General features: G+C 44.4%; 1 protein-coding gene and 1 long non-coding RNA gene across 5 annotated transcripts; one reads left to right on the forward strand and one right to left on the reverse strand.

Annotated features, from left to right (window-relative positions):
• Window positions 1–1,794: 1,794 nt before the first annotated feature.
• LOC127011062 (uncharacterized) lies at window positions 1,795–2,917 on the reverse strand. Of its 3 annotated transcripts, XR_007764108.1 has the most exons (3): window positions 2,365–2,917; window positions 2,183–2,310; window positions 1,795–2,131 (listed from the first exon to the last, which is right to left on the reverse strand). It is a non-coding gene; the product is annotated as an uncharacterized LOC127011062 (long non-coding RNA). The 3 variants fall into 3 exon arrangements; XR_007764104.1 differs by having other exon boundaries at window positions 1,795–2,116; window positions 2,183–2,917; XR_007764105.1 differs by having other exon boundaries at window positions 2,183–2,917.
• A 3,030-nt stretch (window positions 2,918–5,947) lies between these two features.
• LOC108023508 (synaptic vesicle glycoprotein 2B) lies at window positions 5,948–16,477 on the forward strand. 2 transcript variants are annotated; one of them, XM_017093048.3, is made up of 4 exons: window positions 5,948–6,120; window positions 12,371–12,543; window positions 12,687–13,425; window positions 14,379–16,477. In XM_017093048.3, exons 2-4 carry the CDS (start codon window positions 12,507–12,509, stop codon window positions 15,517–15,519), a joined length of 1,917 nt encoding a protein of 638 aa, XP_016948537.1. In that variant the 5' UTR covers window positions 5,948–6,120; window positions 12,371–12,506; the 3' UTR covers window positions 15,520–16,477. The 2 variants fall into 2 exon arrangements, with proteins under 2 accessions (XP_016948537.1, XP_016948538.1); XM_017093049.3 differs by lacking the exon at window positions 5,948–6,120 and adding an exon at window positions 9,559–10,097.
• The last annotated feature ends 4,325 nt before the right edge of the window (window positions 16,478–20,802 follow it).

Genomic DNA, 20,802 nt, shown 5'->3' on the forward strand with positions numbered 1-20,802 from the left:
CATCTACCTTGCCTTGCTAGTCTCTTCGAAGAAAGCAACATGTCCCTCCAGGACTATTTCCCAAATTTGAGGAGACAGAGCCATTCCATTTCAGACTGTAGGGATCGTTTGCTTGAGCAGTACGCTAGAACTGAGCAGTCCACTCAGCCAGCAAATTGTAAGCCAGGCAGGGAAGTCTCGTAGAAACCCGCCACGTAGGCAGTTTCAGGCTGCTGGGGGTCACCAATCCGACACTTTCTCTAGCCCCGCCGACCGCTCCCTCGCCGCCCCCGCCTCTCGCTGCGCCGGCCCACCTTCCTGCCAGCATTTAGCAATCAAACAACACATTTCAGTGGGAAGTCTTATAAATACATTTTTTCGCCTGCTCGGGGTCACCAAAATGCAAATAGCTCTGGTGTGCACGAGCCATATATCGCGTATACTGCATACAGCCAGGCCACATGCTCTGCTCCCCGAAAGTCATCCAGTTGAGTTGAGGGCCCCGCTCGTTTGTTCAACTTTTTATGGCCCTTCGGCTGGCTCGTGGCGCGCCGCTGTTGATCCAGTAGCCGCACCCAGCAGTGGCTATATAAGGCCTCGATTACATTAGCGGCAGAAGGCCCTAATCCAGATAAACACTTTAAATCAGCCGGCCGCACGACAGTTAGACAGAAAGTGGCAGAGTCCGAACAAAGGCCGCATTGAGCCAAACAAAACAGGTGCTTTTCGGCTTTTGAGAGCCCATTTTGTGTGTACAGATCCACAGAGCCCGGCGAACAATGAGCTCAGCGACAGCGGCAGATTCTAATTGTTGTCATGTCCATTGTGGTCCCTGCGCGGGCGCCACAAACCTGTCCGCGAGTGGCATCAAATTAGAGCCGAAATCAAAATGGAAACGAAAACGAACTCAGCAAAGTGCCTCTGCAGTGGAAGGGCACTCAAGCAGGCAGAGATCGTCTGCCATTGATGGAGGGACAGCCTCCGATCACCAGAGGCAACTAGCAATATCTAGGTGCTCTTCCACATCTAGGGTAGGGATCTGGGGAAGTAGTGCCGCAACTTAGGTACAAATTCTGCAAAGAAACACCAAACAGCTGCGTAGTTATACATGCAAGGGGGAGATCTTATAATGCACTATTAAATATATACCACCCAAAATTCTTTCGCGGTGCAGTCCACATTCGAACTTTAATCAAAGAGATACAGCGCAACCATAAATAATCCAGCTACATAGAGTACTTTGTATCATGATTCAAGAGAGAAATGCTTACCAAGTGGCAATTGCTTATGCCAGAAGATGCTACATGAAATCGAGAATCATTTCCGAAATGATATACTTTCGCCTTTGAGAACGTGCTCTTGATTTATGGAGAATGTGTGTTCTGCAGAAGCTTTACTCTACTCACTTGGAAACCATTCTCAAAGGGCTAAGGCTTACTTTTCAAGAAAAGGCGCTTCTCCTTGGTCAGTTCCCTGGAATCCCAAGCCCAATCAGCTGGGTCGCTTCCTAGTGGATCTGCGGAACTGAAGGCCTCGGCTCGGTGTCGCCCCCTTTGGTTCCGATGACGGAGCTGCCTCAGAGGTTCGGCGGGTTGATTGGCATCGGTTCTAACCGGTTCGCACTGGAGGCCGGAGGCTGTAGACTGTAGAATGCAGAGTGTGGAGTGCCCCACTCGTCTCCGCCGTCGTTCTTGAAATTGGGCATTGAATTGATTTCTGCTTAAGCCCCTTGATTAGTCATCGCTCCTCTCGTCTCTGTCCCAGCCCACTCTGCTCGGCTTTCGCCCCCCCTTTCCCTCCACGAAGACACATAGATACAAGCCTCTTCTGGGGCGGAGAGCCGATCTTGTACTTTTCCCCTTGTCTTAATTGATATTGAGCATGCAATGATTAATCAAGCCGCGAGCTGTGCGCATCCATTTCGGTTTCCATTTGACTGGAGGAAGGGGATTGCAGGGGGAGTTGGAAGCGCTCGGAAGGGGTTCCGGCTGGGAGGCTTTACGGGGCTGGGGGCGCACAGCCGGACCCGTTGGACCATAGACACTGCGTAGCCAAGAGTGACTGGGCACTTTCGACTCACGTGACCCAAAGAGTTCTGTGTTTGCGTCAGTGGAGCTCTGAGATCCAAGCAAGAGCGCTGGGGAAAAGCCCACTAAGCCAATTATAATGTTGATGTTTTGAACGTTATAATGTTGCTGCTTACCGAAACGGCAGGTCGTAAAGCTAAAGATAGACCATCAAAGTGGGTGATAAGCCGCTCTAATGCCAGCAGTTCTCCAAGATGATGTCTCCACAGGGATCAGCGTGCTACGAAGGGGGTATGTCGTTTGTCTAAAACTTAGGTCAGGCCAGATTTAATGGAAAACCAATCAAGTGCTATTTCACCTATTCGGAGAGCGGAAAACAATCAAGCCCGTGCCCATGATCTTGAATCTATTTCTGTGTGGACAGTTCAAGGCGAGATCAGTGCAGTGCGTAGCACTACAAGTGATTGAGATTCCTGCCAGCTTTGCTCTTAGTTGATGTGAAACGAGGGAAAATCTCCAGATCTTGACTCATTTAAAGATTGTTACCGTGTTTGGTTGTCTTTGAGCCAAGACAAGTGATTGAGATTCCTGCCAGCTTTGCTCTTAGTTGATGTGAAACGAGGGAAAATCTCCAGATCTTGACTCATTTAAAGATTGTTACCGTGTTTGGTTGTCTTTGAGCCAAGAGCCCAGAGCACGATCCAACTCATTCCAGAGTAGGCAGATTTATGCCTGGTAAACGGCTCGCCGATAAGCGGAGTATCTCCGTGTGGGTGGCCCATAAATCCCCAGTGGCAGCAGCCACAAAAACATCAACAAACCTTAAGCCGCAGCCTCATAAAGTCTACACAAATTTCCACTGACGTCAGTCCCACATGAGGAGCAGTGTACACAGAGATCACGGCGGAGCAGGCGGATGACATGGGAAGGGGCGGGTCTGGCGTGGCTGGGCTTGGGTGGGGTGTTGACTTTGACTTTGATGGCGTTTGAAGACGAGCTGAGACGGTACGGACCTTGACAGTCACAGGACACACATCGGGCTGTCCAAAAAATGGGAAGCAAACACAGAGTGCCTGGTCACGAGGGCTGGAGGCCAAGTGGGAGTGATGACAGCCGGGCAAACATCACTGAACTTGGACGCACTGATGGGCGGCTGGGCCAATATTTGCCTGGGGTCCACTGCGAGTTGCGAAAGATGAGTGGCGAAAATAAAAAGTCGCCTATTTTTAGCTGATCCACATTGCATTGGCAAAGTGCAGCCGCCAAATTTACACGCACAATGGTACTCGGGCTCAATGGGAATTGGTTACTATTTCTTAGAGCTTATTACCTATTTACGTATACAAGGTACATACCCGGTATAATCCTTGGTGCACCGCAGGCTGAAGCCCAGTTCCAGTGTGGTAGCTCTTCCTAGATCTCCTCTCAGCACTCCACAAACACCCACACACAACCTCCGGTCAAAAGATTTATTGGCTGCCAAAGCCCCTGTAGGTCATGATTTTTCGGCTAGAACTAGTTGGGAATTATAAGTACAGGATAGGGAAATAATTCATTTATATTAATTATCGATGACGTGGCCATTTGTGAATTTAATTTCTATTATAATAATATTAGTTTAGCATTGTACTACCACACACAAACGTATAACATGTTTTAAAGTTTCAGGGTTTTTGTTGAATGTAGCATGTTATATGTTCCCTGTTAAGAATAAAATGTTTAATGAAAATTATTAAATAGCAAACACCCACAGAGAACTTCGGGTCAAATGATTTACTGACTGCCAGTGCACCTCTAGGTCATGATCTTTGGGCTAGAACTGATTGGGAATTATAAGTGCCCAATGAGGAAATTATTTCTTAATTAAAATTATCGATGACGTGGCCATTTGTACTTTTAATTTCTATAACAATTATATTTTATTTTATATTCGGGTTTTTGTTGAATGTAGCATGTAGCATGTTATATGTTCCCTGTTAAGTATAAAATCTTCAATGTATATTATTAACAAACACCCACACAGAACTTCCCGTCAAATGGTTTACGACCCGCCAGAGTACCTATTGGTCATGCACCTATGGCTAGAACTTGTTGGGAATTTTAAGTACCCATGCGGGAAAGTTTCCTTAATTAAAATTATCGATGACGAGGACAATAGTAAATTGAATTGCTATTACATTTATATTATTTGAACAACATATTACCATAGCCAAACATATAACAAGTTCATTGTTCACAGTTTCAAGGTTTTCGTCGAATGCAATTTGTTACATGTTCCATGTTAAGTATAAGACGTTTAAGGGGGATTATTAATTATTGATTGTTAAATGTAGCAAGCAGAATGCTGCCTGTTGATTGCTAAATATTGGGTATTTAAAGCTGATTGCTGGCCAATTATCAGCCATTAGGTGATAAATGCTTAATGAGATCTCAAAGTCCCTAGTCCAAGCTCGCAGATATTTCAAGACCATTGCACTGCGCTTAGGGTGCGACGTAAATACCGCCTGGGCTACTCTTCTGAGTCCTGATCTCTTACCACATTCTTCCGAATCGTAAGAAAAACATACTTGAACACTTCCCCAACCCAAAATAATAAAAATTCCGTGCAATTATTCCCAAAATCTACTCGATACGGGAAACTGTCTAGCACTCGTTTCGCTGATCTTGGACGAGCTGCGGGCTGCGGAAAAAACCTTTGCACACACAACAAGATATTCTTTTTATGAAGCTGAAAGAATTTCGTAGATCTTTGGCCGCCGCCCGGGGTGGGGGAATGGAAACGGCACTCCTTAGGGGCTCTGGGGGCACTGAGGAGGCGAGAGACCCGCACGCAAATAATTGCGACACAAGCGAGGCGACAGAAAACGCGGCAGAGGCACGCACACTCACCACTTGACCACATATATTTAATATATATCTTCGCAGAGCTATTTCTGTACCGCCTGGATATTGCTGACGCGCTTTCTGGCACCCTGCATCCCTTCGATATTGGTTCCGAGTGCGATTGGCTTTCAATCGTGGTATGTGCACCGCACAACGGTGCCGGAGTGCACTATCAACCCCTAGCTGGTCCATACCGATCGCCCAACCGGTTCGCACCCGTTCCGAAGGCCTTCTCATGTCCAGCCGTGCGCATGACTAAGCGATTCGTTGGGTAAGAGGCCCATTTTAGCCCATTCATAGGCGGTTCGATTATGAAACCAATGCGGTTTGGCCACAGTAATGCGTCGTCAACCCTCTTCAGTGTATCAACCCGGTGCATCACCAATGTTTGGATGTGTCGCCAGTACGGGTACATAGTTAAACATTTACCGCTTCAAAACCGATTCGTGAAACCCCCCGCCAACTGCCCTGCCCCAGTCATCCGAAGTCCGTTGATGGATGCATCAGAGTCCGAGCCGTAGCCGCACCCGCTCATAACCGATTCGCACCCGATCCGGCGCGAAGGACCTCGCCAAAAATACCCGCCTGCTTTTGGCAAGCCCTCAGGGCTGGCAAACTACGGGTTTTTGGGTCGAGGAAGAGCATTGCATTCGAAGCGAGCCGTAAAGATTGCAAGTCTTGCTTTCGCACACCCGCACACCCGTGGACCCGTACACATTGTTGCGATTACGAGCCGGGCAGGCGGAAGATAGGCGCGCCTGAGAGCCCAGTGATAAGCATCATCTTTATTATACTATTTGTTTTTTGCTTCCGATCCGCTGGCGATAACGTCAAGAGCAGAAACCGAAACAGAAGCAGAAGCAGAAGCAGAAGCAGCTGAGTGTACACAAGCCAAGAACCGAGTGCCCCGAGAGTGGCAGGCACACAGATTGCGAGATCGCGAGAAGCGAAGAGCGGGCGGCACAGCATCCCGTGGAGAAGAGTCGCAGGGGGCGGCTGGTCGCCGCAGGGTTCGGGGGCGGGCCGGCTGGCGCCTATAAAAGCGTCGGCCAACGGCACTTGGAACGCATTGTCCAATCGCTCTTGGAGCCGCGTGGAGCTCCTCCAACCAGTGATACCGTGGTCCATACATCCCGAGTCCCTCGCCCAGCGCCGTGCATCGAGTCTTTCGAAAACAGCACTCTTCCGCCACCGAAACCGTCGACGTCGTCGACCAGGACAGCAGCAGTAGGTGCGTATCCCGGGCTGTCCCCACCATCTGTGGCAGGCGCTCCCCCCGCCCCAAGGATAAACACAGTGGGCAGGGTGACTCAGCGGGCGGCGCAGGTCTTCCTGTTGCTCGTAAATAAGCTTCACATTCCGATTCCGATTCACGGAGGCCCAAGGCAAATTATTTTCTGCCTCCCAGGGGCATTATTCCATATTCTTTATTCCAATATTTTTGCTTTTTTTGCCGTTCAGAACACTTTGCAACAGCTGAAAATAACAAATACGCATAAATTAATTATGCAAACTAAATTGTCGCGCGCCCGCGAAACTCGAAAAAATACAAGTGGAATAAGCAAGGCGAGACATCGCAATATTAACATTTATTCGCTTGCCAAAGTGAATATCCGATTGAAGAAACAAAAAACGGAAGGCGGGCGCAAACACCTGTGCCAGACTTATGCAAATATCCGTAATCCTCGAATTCCCCAGGGGTTTCGGGCCCCAAAGTACTCTGGAATTCTAAAGAGCTTTCAGGGGGATATCTCCCACGGAACCAGTTCCAAAGGTTTCCCAAGGAGGTTATAGGATCTTACGAAATGCTACGGAATTTAGAGGATATCTTGGGATAGGCTACTTTTAATGTCGTTTTTTCTGACTTTGATTCATTTTCGAAAAGTTTGAAGTTGAAAAATCTTACGAAATTCGTAATATAACTCTGGAACTGAGGGGGATATCTTTTATAACGTACCTTCAAAGGGTGTTTTTAAAACATACTTTTCATGGTTTTTTTGGGTCACGTGTGCAGATTCATTTTCGAAAAGTTTCCTATGAAGCTGGAAACTCTTACGAAATTCTTCAGAGCCTTAGGCATAACTATGGAACTTTTGGCCAAAGAAAATGCTGTCAAAAGTTCGTGACGCAAATCAGTTCTTGGTGGGTCTGTTCATCACAGCCCAGTGAACAGGTCCTCTGAATCACGCGGATCGGGAATAGCTGGGGGCCCTGTTGCTGGGTCGGTGGATCGCTTCCGGAGAGGGTTCACTGTGGCCCAAAGCCATTCGCACTCTTTCGCGACAACAAAATCTCCAGCGATCTAGCGATCTAGCGATCCAGCCTATTAGTCATGTTTATTTGTTTTGAATTATCAGTCATAGAGCGGGGCGATCCGCGATCCGCTGCTTACTGGATGCCCGATTCGGAATTCCGAATTCCCCGCAATTCGTTACTCGCACTCAATATTTTCACGCTCTCCGGGCGACTTTTGTTTTCGTTTCGCACATTGCCTTTAATTGAAAGTGGTCAATTAATTGAAATGTTTGTGCAGCGATCGCCGGGGGAGCTCGAAATGCTGGTTTGTTCAATTGAAGACGAGCTGGAGAAGATGTGGAAACACTTGCTCTGGGGCGAGACAAAAGACAAAACCGATTCGAACGAGTCTCCAACACACGCAGTTTGATTAACATTCAGCCACAATAGCCAGTTCACATATGTACGAACAGATGAACGTGCATATAGACTATATACAAATGTTCCTGGCGCGTACACGTAGTAAGCCATTTTACTTCTATATATAAAGGCCCATCGGCTCTGGTATTGTTTGTAGATTAAACTCGCCCATGGCCACATACGCCCCAAAATGAACTTAGCGGGGGCGGCAACCCTCAGCCGGGGCAGGAACCCAGAGGCCCCCTACCGTTAGGATCGTACTTGTAGAGATCTACAGTCCTCAGTAGCGATCAGTACGATCGCCCTCAAGCTGTCCCTCATCTAGCATAATTTTCAATTAGGCGCGTTCGTTTCGTGACAACAAACAATGTCTAATTAAATTAATTGGGGGCGGCTCAAACAAACGGTTAGCCAGTATTAAGCGAAAACGAGAACCGAACAAAGAACACGTACCTACCGCACACCCCACTGACATCCAATCTTTTGTGGGGCTCTTCTGTGGGTCAGAGGTGCGATAATTTGCCAAACGAAGCAAACTGAAATTAGCGTCAGGTTACGACTACCTCCGAACTAATCGCCCATTATGCAAGGCCCCATCTGAATTCGACTCTGGAGAGAGTCACGTATTCTTGGAAAGTGACCATCTGGGGCTCCCTTTGTTCGCGATCTTGAGGTCCGCATAAACAACGCGAAGAGCAGATGACTCACTGAGCGAAAACTCCCACCGATATGCGACTAACAATTAAGCAATTAGACAGAACTGATCGACTTTATGGCATTTTTTCGCATGATATAATGATAAATGAGCTCCTCAAATTGCATCACTTTGGACCGCTAATAGATCGCTTATTTCTTGATCTTTGTCTCGGAAAGCACTTTTTTACTCTCCTTTTTGAGGCTCACAAGTCACATGGCCGCTTACACGATCATTGCTCGCTGCGATCGAGTGGTAGTATCAGTAATCGCCATGACAACAATACGTAAAATCCACTCGTACGCTCGCTAAACGAAACAATATCAACAACAATGATAATGCCGCTATTAAGTCTCAAGTATTTTCTTTTGATCACTTAAGCCGATGCCTGTTGCCGTTAATTGTTCGCAGAAAGGGATCCGAAGTCGAAATTTTGAATTCTCACCGGGTTTGTCACCCGATCGACGATCATTATACGATCGATGCTCATTATACTGAACTTGACTCACCCGAATTGTTTGGGGATCAAGGTAGATCACGGTCCGGTCACGGGTTTGGGACTTGCTTCTCAAACGTATCACTAAGTGTCCCTACTGCTTTCGTTGTTCCAGGGAACATAATAACAAGGGATTTCATATCGTTTAAATTATTTGGAAGAAACTCAGTTGCAGAATCGGAAAACATGTCTTTTTCTGACAGCTAAATAATATTCGATGGCTAGCACTTGATTTATGAGACACTTTCAATTTTCAGTAATTTTGGCCATGGTCCAACCTAGTAATGGGTATTTTATTTAAAGATTAAAATAAAACATACGGAAAGTGTATGAAGAACAACACTAATTCGACTCTACTTCAAAAAATCATATTTTCTGAATGTTTTTCCTTTTATATAACGACCAGCTTTTTGCTTTCTGAGCAAAGATTAAATACCTTTTAAAATATCATTGGCTATAGATAATATGTACAGTGTTCAAGAGTTCGAAGTGTGATTTCTTCTGCTTTTGTCCTGATCTCTGGGGGACTTCAGTCGAATCGAGGCCACTCCCCGCTGGTCAATTCTTGCTTTGATTTGCTTTCTTTGGTGTTATCATTTAATTGATTTGCAATTGCTGGTCGCGCTTGGCGATGATCGCAATTTGAATTTCAATTGGTGAGCGCGCGCGCAGGCGGAACGGCGGGAAAGGAACGTCAGGCGGCGCGCAACGGAAAAGGGGGTGGAGCGGCGGTGCTGAGCGGCTGATAAGCCGCGTTCCATTCCGCCCGTTCCGCGGATGCGATTTCTGTGTATTTAAGCGGACGTCGAACGCCGCTCAGATACTTTCCACCGCTCGAAGTGCCCGAACGTTGATCGAGAGACCGCTAACGCCGAAGCGCCGCTCAAAGTTACCCCTCGAATACCACAATTTCGTAGCATCCGAAAGAATACAAATTTCCCTGTCCGCTGTATCGATTTCGATGCCCCTTGCCACTCGCCCCTTGAGTGCCAGCCAACGGTTTTAATGTTTTCGCCAGTTTGCAACAATCGCCAAACCTCGCTGAGAACTCCGCGCACCACCAACGCCAAGATCCACTACAAGCAGAAACACAAACAGTCCACCCTGAGCTGACGAGCAATTTTTTGAAAATTTAATCCAGCTGCAACGAGTCCAAAATAAACAAACACCAAACAAGTGCAAAAATACAGGGCGTAACCGCGCAGTAAAAACCAATATTTAAAACGCTGCAAAGAATATATTTCGTTATATTTAGCAGAGCGCAAAAAATTAATTGCCAAACAATAAGCCCCCGAAACACAGGTGCAAAGAAACCCAAAGATCTCCAGGTCGAAAACGAGCGCAGGCCGAAAAACAGCCACAGGTAATGGAATGCCAATCATCGAACACAAAGTTGTGCTAAATTAGCAGTACTACCAATTAACAAACTCATATTCGGCACTACAAATTGCAACTGCAGCAGGGAAAAACCAAGCGGAAGTTACATAAATAAAAAGAAAGCGCTGATCATCAGCACCTCTACCTCCATTTAGGAACACTTAAACCCCAAAAAATGTAGTCCGAGCAAAGGGAAATGAATAGTATATAGTTTACCCGATTCCCACACATTATACGGTAGCAAGACGTATTGACATTATTTGGAACACTCAATCAAGGTAGCGCCTCAAAATGCTTTGCTTACATATCCATTTTAGAGGGAATCTAAACAATTCCTCTGAGTCACTTTTTCGCACTGGTTTGGTAATCGATTGAGTGGTTCAATTCTCACAAATGTTTTGCTAAAATCCGTACTTTTATGGGTTCATTCAGACTTCGAACCGCGCTATTTCCCATATCATCTGGCTGAGTGCCCCAAAGTCTAGAGGCCCGGGCCTCGGTTTTATGTGCTAATTAATTTGAGATATATGCAAAGGCGCAAAAAACAAAGCACTGCACCAATTTCCACCTGCCTACCCCTGGGCAGCCGACACATGCATCGGATTCGGATGCGGAATCGGATGACATTGAGGCCCCGACTATAAAGCTGGGACCAAGTCAAGTCCGGGGTATTCCATTCACACGCAGTTTTTCCAGTTGCGCTGCTTTAATTGCGCTTGAAAAAGACAATCATTATAATGCGACTTGTTAAACAGCTAAACTGGAAACAGGTGCGTTTTTATGGCGCTAATGCATAGCATAGCAGAGTTATACAGTCGTACTTCTATGGGTAGAACGTTTTCGCGTCGCATTTCCATAAATCATGGTTGAACTCGAAAGTTGATTGGAGCAATCTTAACGATTGAAACTGAGGGGTAGAGAACTCCAGTGAATAAGTTTAAATTCATTGCCTATCACATTTCCCGATGGACCTAGCCATTGGAGATGCGACTGTACTTTTCACGGCGCACCGCATAGTCGGGGGAAACGGAATGGTAATGGGAATGGGAACAAGACCGGGAGTGGAACTGGGCCTGGTACGAAGGCCAGGTGAAGGGCCATGTGGCTCTGGCTTGCGGAAGCGTAGGCGTTTACGTTTAATCGTCGTCCAGGGCATAAATCAACATATATTCATAATAAAACATGGCTAATTGCGGGCGATTATCTTCGCCTTAAAAGAGGGAGAGTGCGGAACGGAACGCAGTGGCATTGGAACACAGCCACCCACTGAGAGCTGCGGAACTCGCGCCTACACAGAACAAAATGGGAGGAGGGTTCCATTCAAATCAGAAATGGATCATAGAAAGCGATGTCCTTTGATCATTGGACAACGTAAAGGAGGATAGGAATACTACTTACATTGCAAGCTTGAAAACAGGAAAATACTCTATACCTTAGACTTATTTAGAGCACAGAGTTGGAGAAATATAATGCGCTTTAATTCTTTTGCCTAGTGGCCACATTTTCTCCCAGTGCATATGCCGTTGCGGTTTTGGTTCCTGTTCTCCTTCATTGCACATGCGTACGGCAGGTTCAGGTTCAATGCGAATGCGAATGCGAGTACGAATCAAATGATTTCTGATGCACATTTGCAGTTGTTGTTTTTGCTCCTGTCTATTGAATAAAGTGAAAGATAGATCACGAACTGAATATGAAATTATCGGGGAGAGCAGAAGAAGAAACTTTTTTCGCTCATACGATTATTTTCTGCTATTCGCTTGAAGCACACAATTTAAATTATCAATCAAACACTCATTCTGCTATTCGTTTAAAGTACACAATGTAAATTACCGATAAAAAAAACAAATTTTCCAAAATAAATAATTGCACATGTCTCATTACTTTATTAGGCCTAAACATGTTTGCAACACCCATTTATTTAGCCCCCACCCACTGCCTGACCAGTGGCATTTAAATGCACAACAAATTCAGCTCCCCCTATTATTTGTCAATAAAAATGTCGACCCGAAATGGGGGTTTTTTCACGCCTTCACCACTTTCGGTTAATTTCTGAGCCGCGCTATTTCGGCATAATTTTTTATTAATCAATTACGATGTTGTTTGTGCGCGACGAGCAGATCGTTCATTCATTTAGCTCAATTGCCGCCCAATTGCGTTAAATTAAACCACTTCGCCCTGTTTCGAAGTGTCGAAACGATCAATCGATCGGTCGATGACGTTGACTTATCGATAACGTCTCCCTCTCTTCTTCGATTGCAGACCGCTAAGCGAGGCAGACACAACTGTACCCATCTAAGCAGAGCTTAGAGCAACAGGCCACCAAAAACCCCGACAAGTTATCCCAATTTCTTTTTTGCTACGCGCACAAGAAGCCAAAAAACCCCTGAACTATAGAATGGTAGAAGGTGATTCCGCAAAGGGCAAAAGCGAATGTGAGTATTTATATCTGTTAAGAAAAGTATAATTTTCAAAAGTTTACCACCTGAAATGAAATGTATTATTATGTATAGTTCTTAAAAAAATATAGAGGTATTCCATGTCTTTTGACTTACCCGTGCTTCTTTCCCACCTATAGCCTATAATGTAGAAGCTGGACTACAACCGAACTACAACCAGAGCGCAGCAAGCAACCAAGCAAGCAACCATCCCACTGGCCAGGTCATCGCCCCAGCCACCGGAAACGCGACCTCGCACATCGACAACCGAGCGATCATCCAGCCGTACTCCTTGGGCACCGGAGCCAAGCAGCCGGAGTATCAGTTTGCGGCGGACAATCGCGGCTACGAGCCCGACAGCCATGCCAGCAATGGCAAGCAGCAGGACGTAGAGCGGGACGCCCCCGACCACGGGGGTCACGGGGGTCATGGGCCACCCGGCAACGGCGGCGGCAAGCCGGGCAAGGGGGGCAAGGGCCGCAAGAAGTCCGTCCCCCTGCCGGAGCCCACCACCCCGATAGTGGCCAACTTCGAGAGGGCCATCGAGCTGTGCGGCTATGGCAAGTTCCACTACATACTGCTGGCCATCTGCGGACTGGTCAGCACCTCGGAGGAGATGGACGTCATCTCGATGTCCTTCATCCTGCCGTCGGCGGAGTGTGACCTGAAGCTGAACACGGAGACCAAGGGCTGGCTGAACTCGATCATCTTCATCGGCATGATGGTGGGCGCCTACTTCTGGGGCAGCATCGCCGACAGCTTCGGCCGCAAGAAGGTCCTCATCGTCATCTCGTTCATGAACGCCTTCTGCATCGTCGCCTCGTCCTTCTCGCAGTCGTACAGCTTCTTCATGCTCTTCCGGTTCCTCAATGGTGCAGCGTGAGTATCTTTTCAACTAACCGACTGCTTTGAGCCCAGAAGAATACTGCAAAGTAGGATCTTGTAGACATTATATGGTACTTTTCTCCAGTTGATACTTTCATATTTTGATGTCGTATCGTTTCTCTCAGATGTCCCGTATTTTACGAGTCGATGGTACTCTTTATGATAATCCATCAGCTACCACTTGAGTTCTTAAGACATCATAGTTCTCACCGGTCTATTAGAAGTGCTCCGAACTTGTCTCTTTTTATGATGCGATTATGGTACCGCCTTGGCATCTGCACAAAAATACCCAGTCGATGAGGCGATGCCGCCGCTCTAGGTAGCCATGGATCACCGCTCTGGGATCGATTTGTGGATCGAGTGACACACGGGCCGCACCCGGGGCCGAGTGTTAATTCAATTACCTCTGTTATAAATAACAACAAAATATTTGAGCCGCATGTCGTGACTGATTATGCTAATTAAAGGCTCGAATCCCCGAGTCCGATCGAAATGGCCCAAAATGTAACGAACGCAAAAGCGATCGAAGCCCCAGGCAAAAGCAGCACAAGTGGAAAATCTCAGCTCAGGCCTTGGCCCCCCTTGCTTTTGGGTTACATTGACGCTTAGTCACCGCTTCCCCTCATGCTCACCTATATTCAACATTACTTTTTGCCAATCGATTGCTAATTACCCCCAGCCAACTGACAACAATTATTTCACAATGCAATTTTCGCTGTTTTTGTGGGCTTCCAAATACTCGGATGTTTTTGTACGGTGTGGAATACTTGACGTATACCTGATATAGACTGAAAACTCAAATTGTAGATATTTCTTCGCAGTAATCAGGATATAAAGCCAGTTTGGGACCTACATTTTCTTGTTTTTCCTCGTTGCACCGATAGTCCCGATTAATTCTCGATAGTTCCGATCGCAAGTCGATAACCAATAAACCTCTTTGCTTGCAGCTTGGGCGGCAGTGGTCCTGTGATCTGGTCGTACTTCGCCGAGTTCCAGCCGAAGGCGAAGCGCGGCTCCATGCTGAGCTTCATGGCCGCCTTCTGGACGTTCGGCAACCTGTTCGTGGCCAGCCTGGCCTGGCTGATCATCCCGCATTCGATCGGCATCGAGTCGACCCACTTTAGTTACAACTCGTGGAGGATCTTCCTGCTGGTCTGCTCACTGCCCTCGTTCCTGGTGGGGTTCCTGCTCTTCTACCTGCCGGAGTCCCCGAAATTCCTGCTGACGCGCGGCAAGAAGGATCGTGCCCTGGCCATTTTCCGTGGCATCTTCGTGACGAACACGAAGCGCCGGCCGGACGAGTACATGGTCTACGACCTGGAGGTCGACGAGAAGCTGCTGGAGAGCAATGGCAGTGTGCAGAACAAGTACAGCCGCATGATCAGCGGGATGGTCGACCACAGTCGCGCCCTATTCAAGTCGCCCATTCTGCGGTTCACCATCGTCTCGATCACGATCAACTTTACATTCCACATTGGCTACTACGGCCTGTTGATGTGGTTCCCGGAGCTCTTCAACCGCTTCGAGGAGTACGAGAGCGCCTTCCCGGGCAAGTCGGCGGGCGTGTGTGAAGTCACCGATTTCGTGGTCAAGCGAGGCGAGGTGGAAATCACCGAAGGCAAGTGCAGGGCGGATATACCGTCGTCGGTGTTCATGGAGTCCCTGATATCGCTGGCCTCCGCCCTGCCGGCCAACCTGATGGCCATCCTGGGCATGGACATGCTGGGCAGGAAGTTCTTCCTGATCGCCGGCACCATGACCGCCGGCATCTGCTCGGCGCTGATGTACTTCGTGCGCAGCTCCGTCCAGAACCTGGTCGTCTCGGCCATCTTCAGCGGCGCCATCTCGGCGGCCAATGCGGCCCTCGACTGCCTCATCACCGAAGTATTCCCCACCAAGCTGCGGGCCACCGGCGTGGCCATCTCCATGGTGGCCGCCCGCCTGGGCGGCATCATCGGCAACATCGTGATCGCCCAGCTGCTGGACAACTACTGTCCGTCGCCCACGTTCATCGTGTCGGGCCTGCTCATCGGCGGCGGCCTCATGTGCCTCCTGCTGCCCAACACGACGCGCAAGGAACTCAACTAAATGCCCAATAACTAATCAGCCAAAACCCACAGTAACCGCTCCTATAACTACCCACCACGTGCCCTGCTCTGAGTTGATGCTACGTCGACTTGGGATCAGAACTCGTGGCCAAAAAATACCTTTTATTTAAAACAAATCAGAAATAGTTAACGCACCCCACCCGACCCGGCAGTAATTTCCATTGCCCCATCCCGCCCGAGGACCGGGGTTTATCTGTGTATATATGGTATGTGTGTGCTGCAATACACCATTATTTGTATCGTCAGTAATTATTTAACGATAGCAATAACGATTTTCTTTGTGTGTCTAATTTTAAAGCCCCTCCCCACCCCACACACCCCTGCAAATATCTGACTATCTATTGGAATTTAAAAGAACCAACAAAATCAATCAGAAAGGGGCCAAAGAAAGGCCCTGCCACATCGGGAAGAAGGAAGAATGTGCGATGTGGACGGCATTCTTTGGCCCTGCTGATGAGCAAAGAAAACCCCAAGCCAGCGAGAAGATATAGCAGATAGGATCGATAGGAGTCGATGTATATGTTTATGTACGATATGTAGAGAGTAATAAATATTTGGCAAGCGCCGGCGCCGGCTGAAGCAGCAGCAGGGGGCTGGGTAACGGTGGAGATAAGGCCGGGCCCAGGGGACCCGAACCCAGGACCCAGAAGAATTCGAGCTTTATCGGGTCCACAGCTCGCCAGCGTTCTCGCCGCCCTGCTGTCCGTTATTGTTGTTATTATTGCTATTATTAATGCATCCACTGTAAACACATACGTATATAACATAATCTATATGTTAAACATATAATATCAACCAATTTTTTTTGTTTTTTTTTGTCATTTAGGACCAAAGCACAGAAAGTGAAAGAATAATGGTAAAATTTAGTTACGTTATTACAAGTTACGCTACATATATACAACCAAAAACTAATAAAAAAATGAACAAACCACGAATAACTCGTTTTTTATGGGAATCAGGGACTTTGACCAAAAAAAGGAACACTTAAAAATATTCAAGCACGCTGTTCTCGAACTGAGAACATTCGTTCTTAAAAACATATTGGGTTCAATGTTCTTAATATAGGAACACGAACGCCAGAAATGTCTATGAGTATTCCAAAAATTAAACAAAATAGTATTTTTTTAGGAGCTAAAAAGTTCGAAATAATTTATCTAAAGCCTCATCTGAACCTTGCCTAGTTCGATCCCACTCAAGATCAGTTTAACCAGGCGGACATCTCGGATTCTCGCATTTCGAACAGAACACGCGACCTGGCTAGTGTTTATTTGCTCAATGAATGAAAAATATTGACGAGGACGTGGAGCCGCAGGCCGGAATTAGCGTTAATTAAATAAATACATTGCCCAGATCCGCAGACTCACAGATTCAACAAAAGTACCCGACTGTTTACCCACCTAAACTAAACAATTGGACGTGCATGTCTCAAAGAAATTCGCCGACAAATAAATATACAGCCAAGCAACCGCCGAAGTATTCCTCTTAGGGGTATTTCATATTTGGATTTCCGATTTTAGTCGAAAAACTCTGTTTGTAAGTTGTTTTTAACCGTAGTTTGGTCAAATACAGTACAGTACAGTCAAAAAGGTCGACTGTTTTGGAAAGCTTGCTAAATTTGCTTTCAGATTTCGATCCAAAAAACGATTTTTTTCGTGGTTTTTCAATCGCAGTTTGGTCAAATCAAGGCGTACAGTAAAAAGGTCGACTGTTTTGAAAAGCTTGCTCAATTTTCCACCGATCTGCATCATTTAAAAAGAAATTTATTTTTTGACCCATTTTCTCATTTTTTATAAGGGGGTATATCATGTTTTTTTGGATTTCAGATTTGGGTCCAAAAAACTCTTTAATTTTGTGGTTTTTTAATCGTAGTTTGGTCAAATCAAGGCGTACAGTAAAAAGGTCGACTGTTTTGAAAAGCTTGCTCAATTTTCCACCGATCTGCATCATTTAAAAAGAAATTTATTTTTTGACCCATTTTCTCATTTTTTATAAGGGGGTATATCATGTTTTTTTGGATTTCAGATTTGGGTCCAAAAAACTCTTTTATTTTGTGGTTTTTTATTCGTAGTTTGGTCAAATCAAGGCGTACAGTAAAAAGGTCGACTGTTTTGGAAAGCTTTCTTTATTTTCCAACGTTCTGCATCATTTAAAAAGAAATTTATTTTTTGACCCATTTTCTCATTTTTTGTACGGCGGTATATCACGGTTTTTTTAAAAAGAAATTTATTTTTTGACCCATTTTCTCATTTTTTGTACGGCGGTATATCACGGTTTTTGGATTTCAGATTTCGATCCAAAAAACGATTTTTTTCGTGGTTTTTCAATCGCAGTTTGGTCAAATCAAGGCGTACAGTAAAATGGTCGACTGTTTTGGAAAGCTTTCTTTATTTTCCAACGATCTGCATCATTTAAAAGGAAATTTATTTTTTGACCCATTTTCTCATTTTTTATAAGAGGGTATATCATGTTTTTTTGGATTTCAGATTTGGGTCCAAAAAACTCTTTTATTTTGTGGTTTTTTAATCGTAGTTTGGTCAAATCAAGGCGTACAGTAAAAAGGTCGACTGTTTTGGAAAGCTTTCTTTATTTTCCAACGATCTGCATCATTTAAAAGGAAATTTATTTTTTGACCCATTTTCTCATTTTTTGTACGGCGGTATATCACGGTTTTTGGATTTCAGATTTCGATCCAAAAAACGATTTTTTTCGTGGTTTTTCAATCGCAGTTTGGTCAAATCAAGGCGTACAGTAAAAAGGTCGACTGTTTTGGAAAGCTTTCTTTATTTTCCAACGATCTGCATCATTTAAAAGGAAATTTATTTTTTGACCCATTTTCTCATTTTTTTATAAGAGGGTATATCATGTTTTTTTGGATTTCAGATTTGGGTCCAAAAAACTCTTTTATTTTGTGGTTTTTTAATCGTAGTTTGGTCAAATCAAGGCGTACAGTAAAAAGGTCGACTGTTTTGGAAAGCTTTCTTTATTTTCCAACGATCTGCATCATTTAAAAGGAAATTTATTTTTTGACCCATTTTCTCATTTTTTGTACGGCGGTATATCACGGTTTTTGGATTTCAGATTTCGATCCAAAAAACGATTTTTTTCGTGGTTTTTCAATCGCAGTTTGCTCAAATCAAGGCGTACAGTAAAAAGGTCGACTGTTTTGGAAAGCTTTCTTTATTTTCCAACGATCTGCATCATTTAAAAGGAAATTTATTTTTTGACCCATTTTCTCATTTTTTATAAGAGGGTATATCATGTTTTTTTGGATTTCAGATTTGGGTCCAAAAAACTCTTTTATTTTGTGGTTTTTTAATCGTAGTTTGGTCAAATCAAGGCGTACAGTAAAAAGGTCGACTGTTTTGGAAAGCTTTCTTTATTTTCCAACGATCTGCATCATTTAAAAGGAAATTTATTTTTTGACCCATTTTCTCATTTTTTGTACGGCGGTATATCACGGTTTTTGGATTTCAGATTTCGATCCAAAAAACGATTTTTTTCGTGGTTTTTCAATCGCAGTTTGGTCAAATCAAGGCGTACAGTAAAATGGTCGACTGTTTTGGAAAGCTTTCTTTATTTTCCAACGATCTGCATCATTTAAAAGGAAATTTATTTTTTGACCCATTTTCTCATTTTTTGTACGGCGGTATATCACGGTTTTTGGATTTCAGATTTCGATCCAAAAAACGATTTTTTTCGTGGTTTTTCAATCGCAGTTTGCTCAAATCAAGGCGTACAGTAAAAAAGTCGACTGTTTTGAAAAGCTTGCTCAATTTTCCACCGATCTGCATCATTTAAAAGGAAATTTATTTTTTGACCCATTTTCTCATTTTTTATAAGCCCATTTTCTCATTTTTTATATCATGTTTTTTTGGATTTCAGATTTGGGTCCAAAAAACTCTTTTATTTTGTGGTTTTTTAATCGTAGTTTGGTCAAATCAAGGCGTACAGTAAAAAGGTCGACTGTTTTGGAAAGCTTTCTTTATTTTCCAACGATCTGCATCATTTAAAAGGAAATTTATTTTTTGACCCATTTTCTCATTTTTTGTACGGCGGTATATCACGGTTTTTGGATTTCAGATTTCGATCCAAAAAACGATTTTTTTCGTGGTTTTTCAATCGCAGTTTGCTCAAATCAAGGCGTACAGTAAAAAAGTCGACTGTTTTGAAAAGCTTGCTCAATTTTCCACCGATCTGCATCATTTAAAAGGAAATTTATTTTTTGACCCATTTTCTCATTTTTTATAAGCCCATTTTCTCATTTTTTATATCATGTTTTTTTGGATTTCAGATTTGGGTCCAAAAAACTCTTTTATTTTGTGGTTTTTTAATCGTAGTTTGGTCAAATCAAGGCGTACAGTAAAAAGGTCGACTGTTTTGGAAAGCTTTCTTTATTTTCCAACGATCTGCATCATTTAAAAAGAAATTTATTTTTTGACCCATTTTCTTATTTTTTGTACGGCGGTATATCATGGTTTTTGGATTTCAGATATTGGTCCAAAACTGCGGTTTTTCAATCGTATTTTGGTCAAATCAAGGCGTACAGTAGAAAGGTCGACTGTTTTGAAAAGCTTGCTCAATTTGCCACCGATCTGCATAATTGAAAGAATTTGTTTTTTTGAACCTTTTTGCATATTTTATAAGTCTATATATCGTTTTTTTTTAATTAAAAACAAAACATTATTTTGTGGTTTTTTAAACAATTAATAATGTTTAATGAATTATAATACAAGTTCGCCAATGGATAAAATCTATTAAAAGAGAAACCTACATACAAAAATAGACCATCAATGTTCATTTGCGTCATATATGTGAACTTTTAATAACAAAATGTTTCAATCTCCCAAAGAAATTAATTTGGAAGCACACAGAGGATTTTGCTGTGACACATAAATCTCCTAGGAAAATATAAAAATGTATCCAAAATATGCTTTGAGTATGTTTCTAGACATTTCTTTATAGAGCCTACTGATTTTTGAAAATTTATATTTACTTAATACGATCATATATATATGATCAAATAAAAATAAAGAGAGATTTTGGGACAGCTGATATTTGGATGCTTGGACAGTCATGGGTAGAACCTGCTGGAAATAGGAAGAGATGTGCGAAAGCTTCTCTTCCGACAGAGACATTGCCTTCTTTTAGGAACTTTGTATAATATTCGGCGAGGGCTTTGCATTTAGAAAGAAACGTAAGCTACTTTACACATGCGACGAAACTTTGATTAACTACCCAAGACAGCAATAAGTCCCACAATACA

Source organism: Drosophila biarmipes, chromosome X (genome assembly GCF_025231255.1).
Source record: "Drosophila biarmipes strain raj3 chromosome X, RU_DBia_V1.1, whole genome shotgun sequence".
Lineage (NCBI taxonomy): Eukaryota > Metazoa > Arthropoda > Insecta > Diptera > Drosophilidae > Drosophila > Drosophila biarmipes.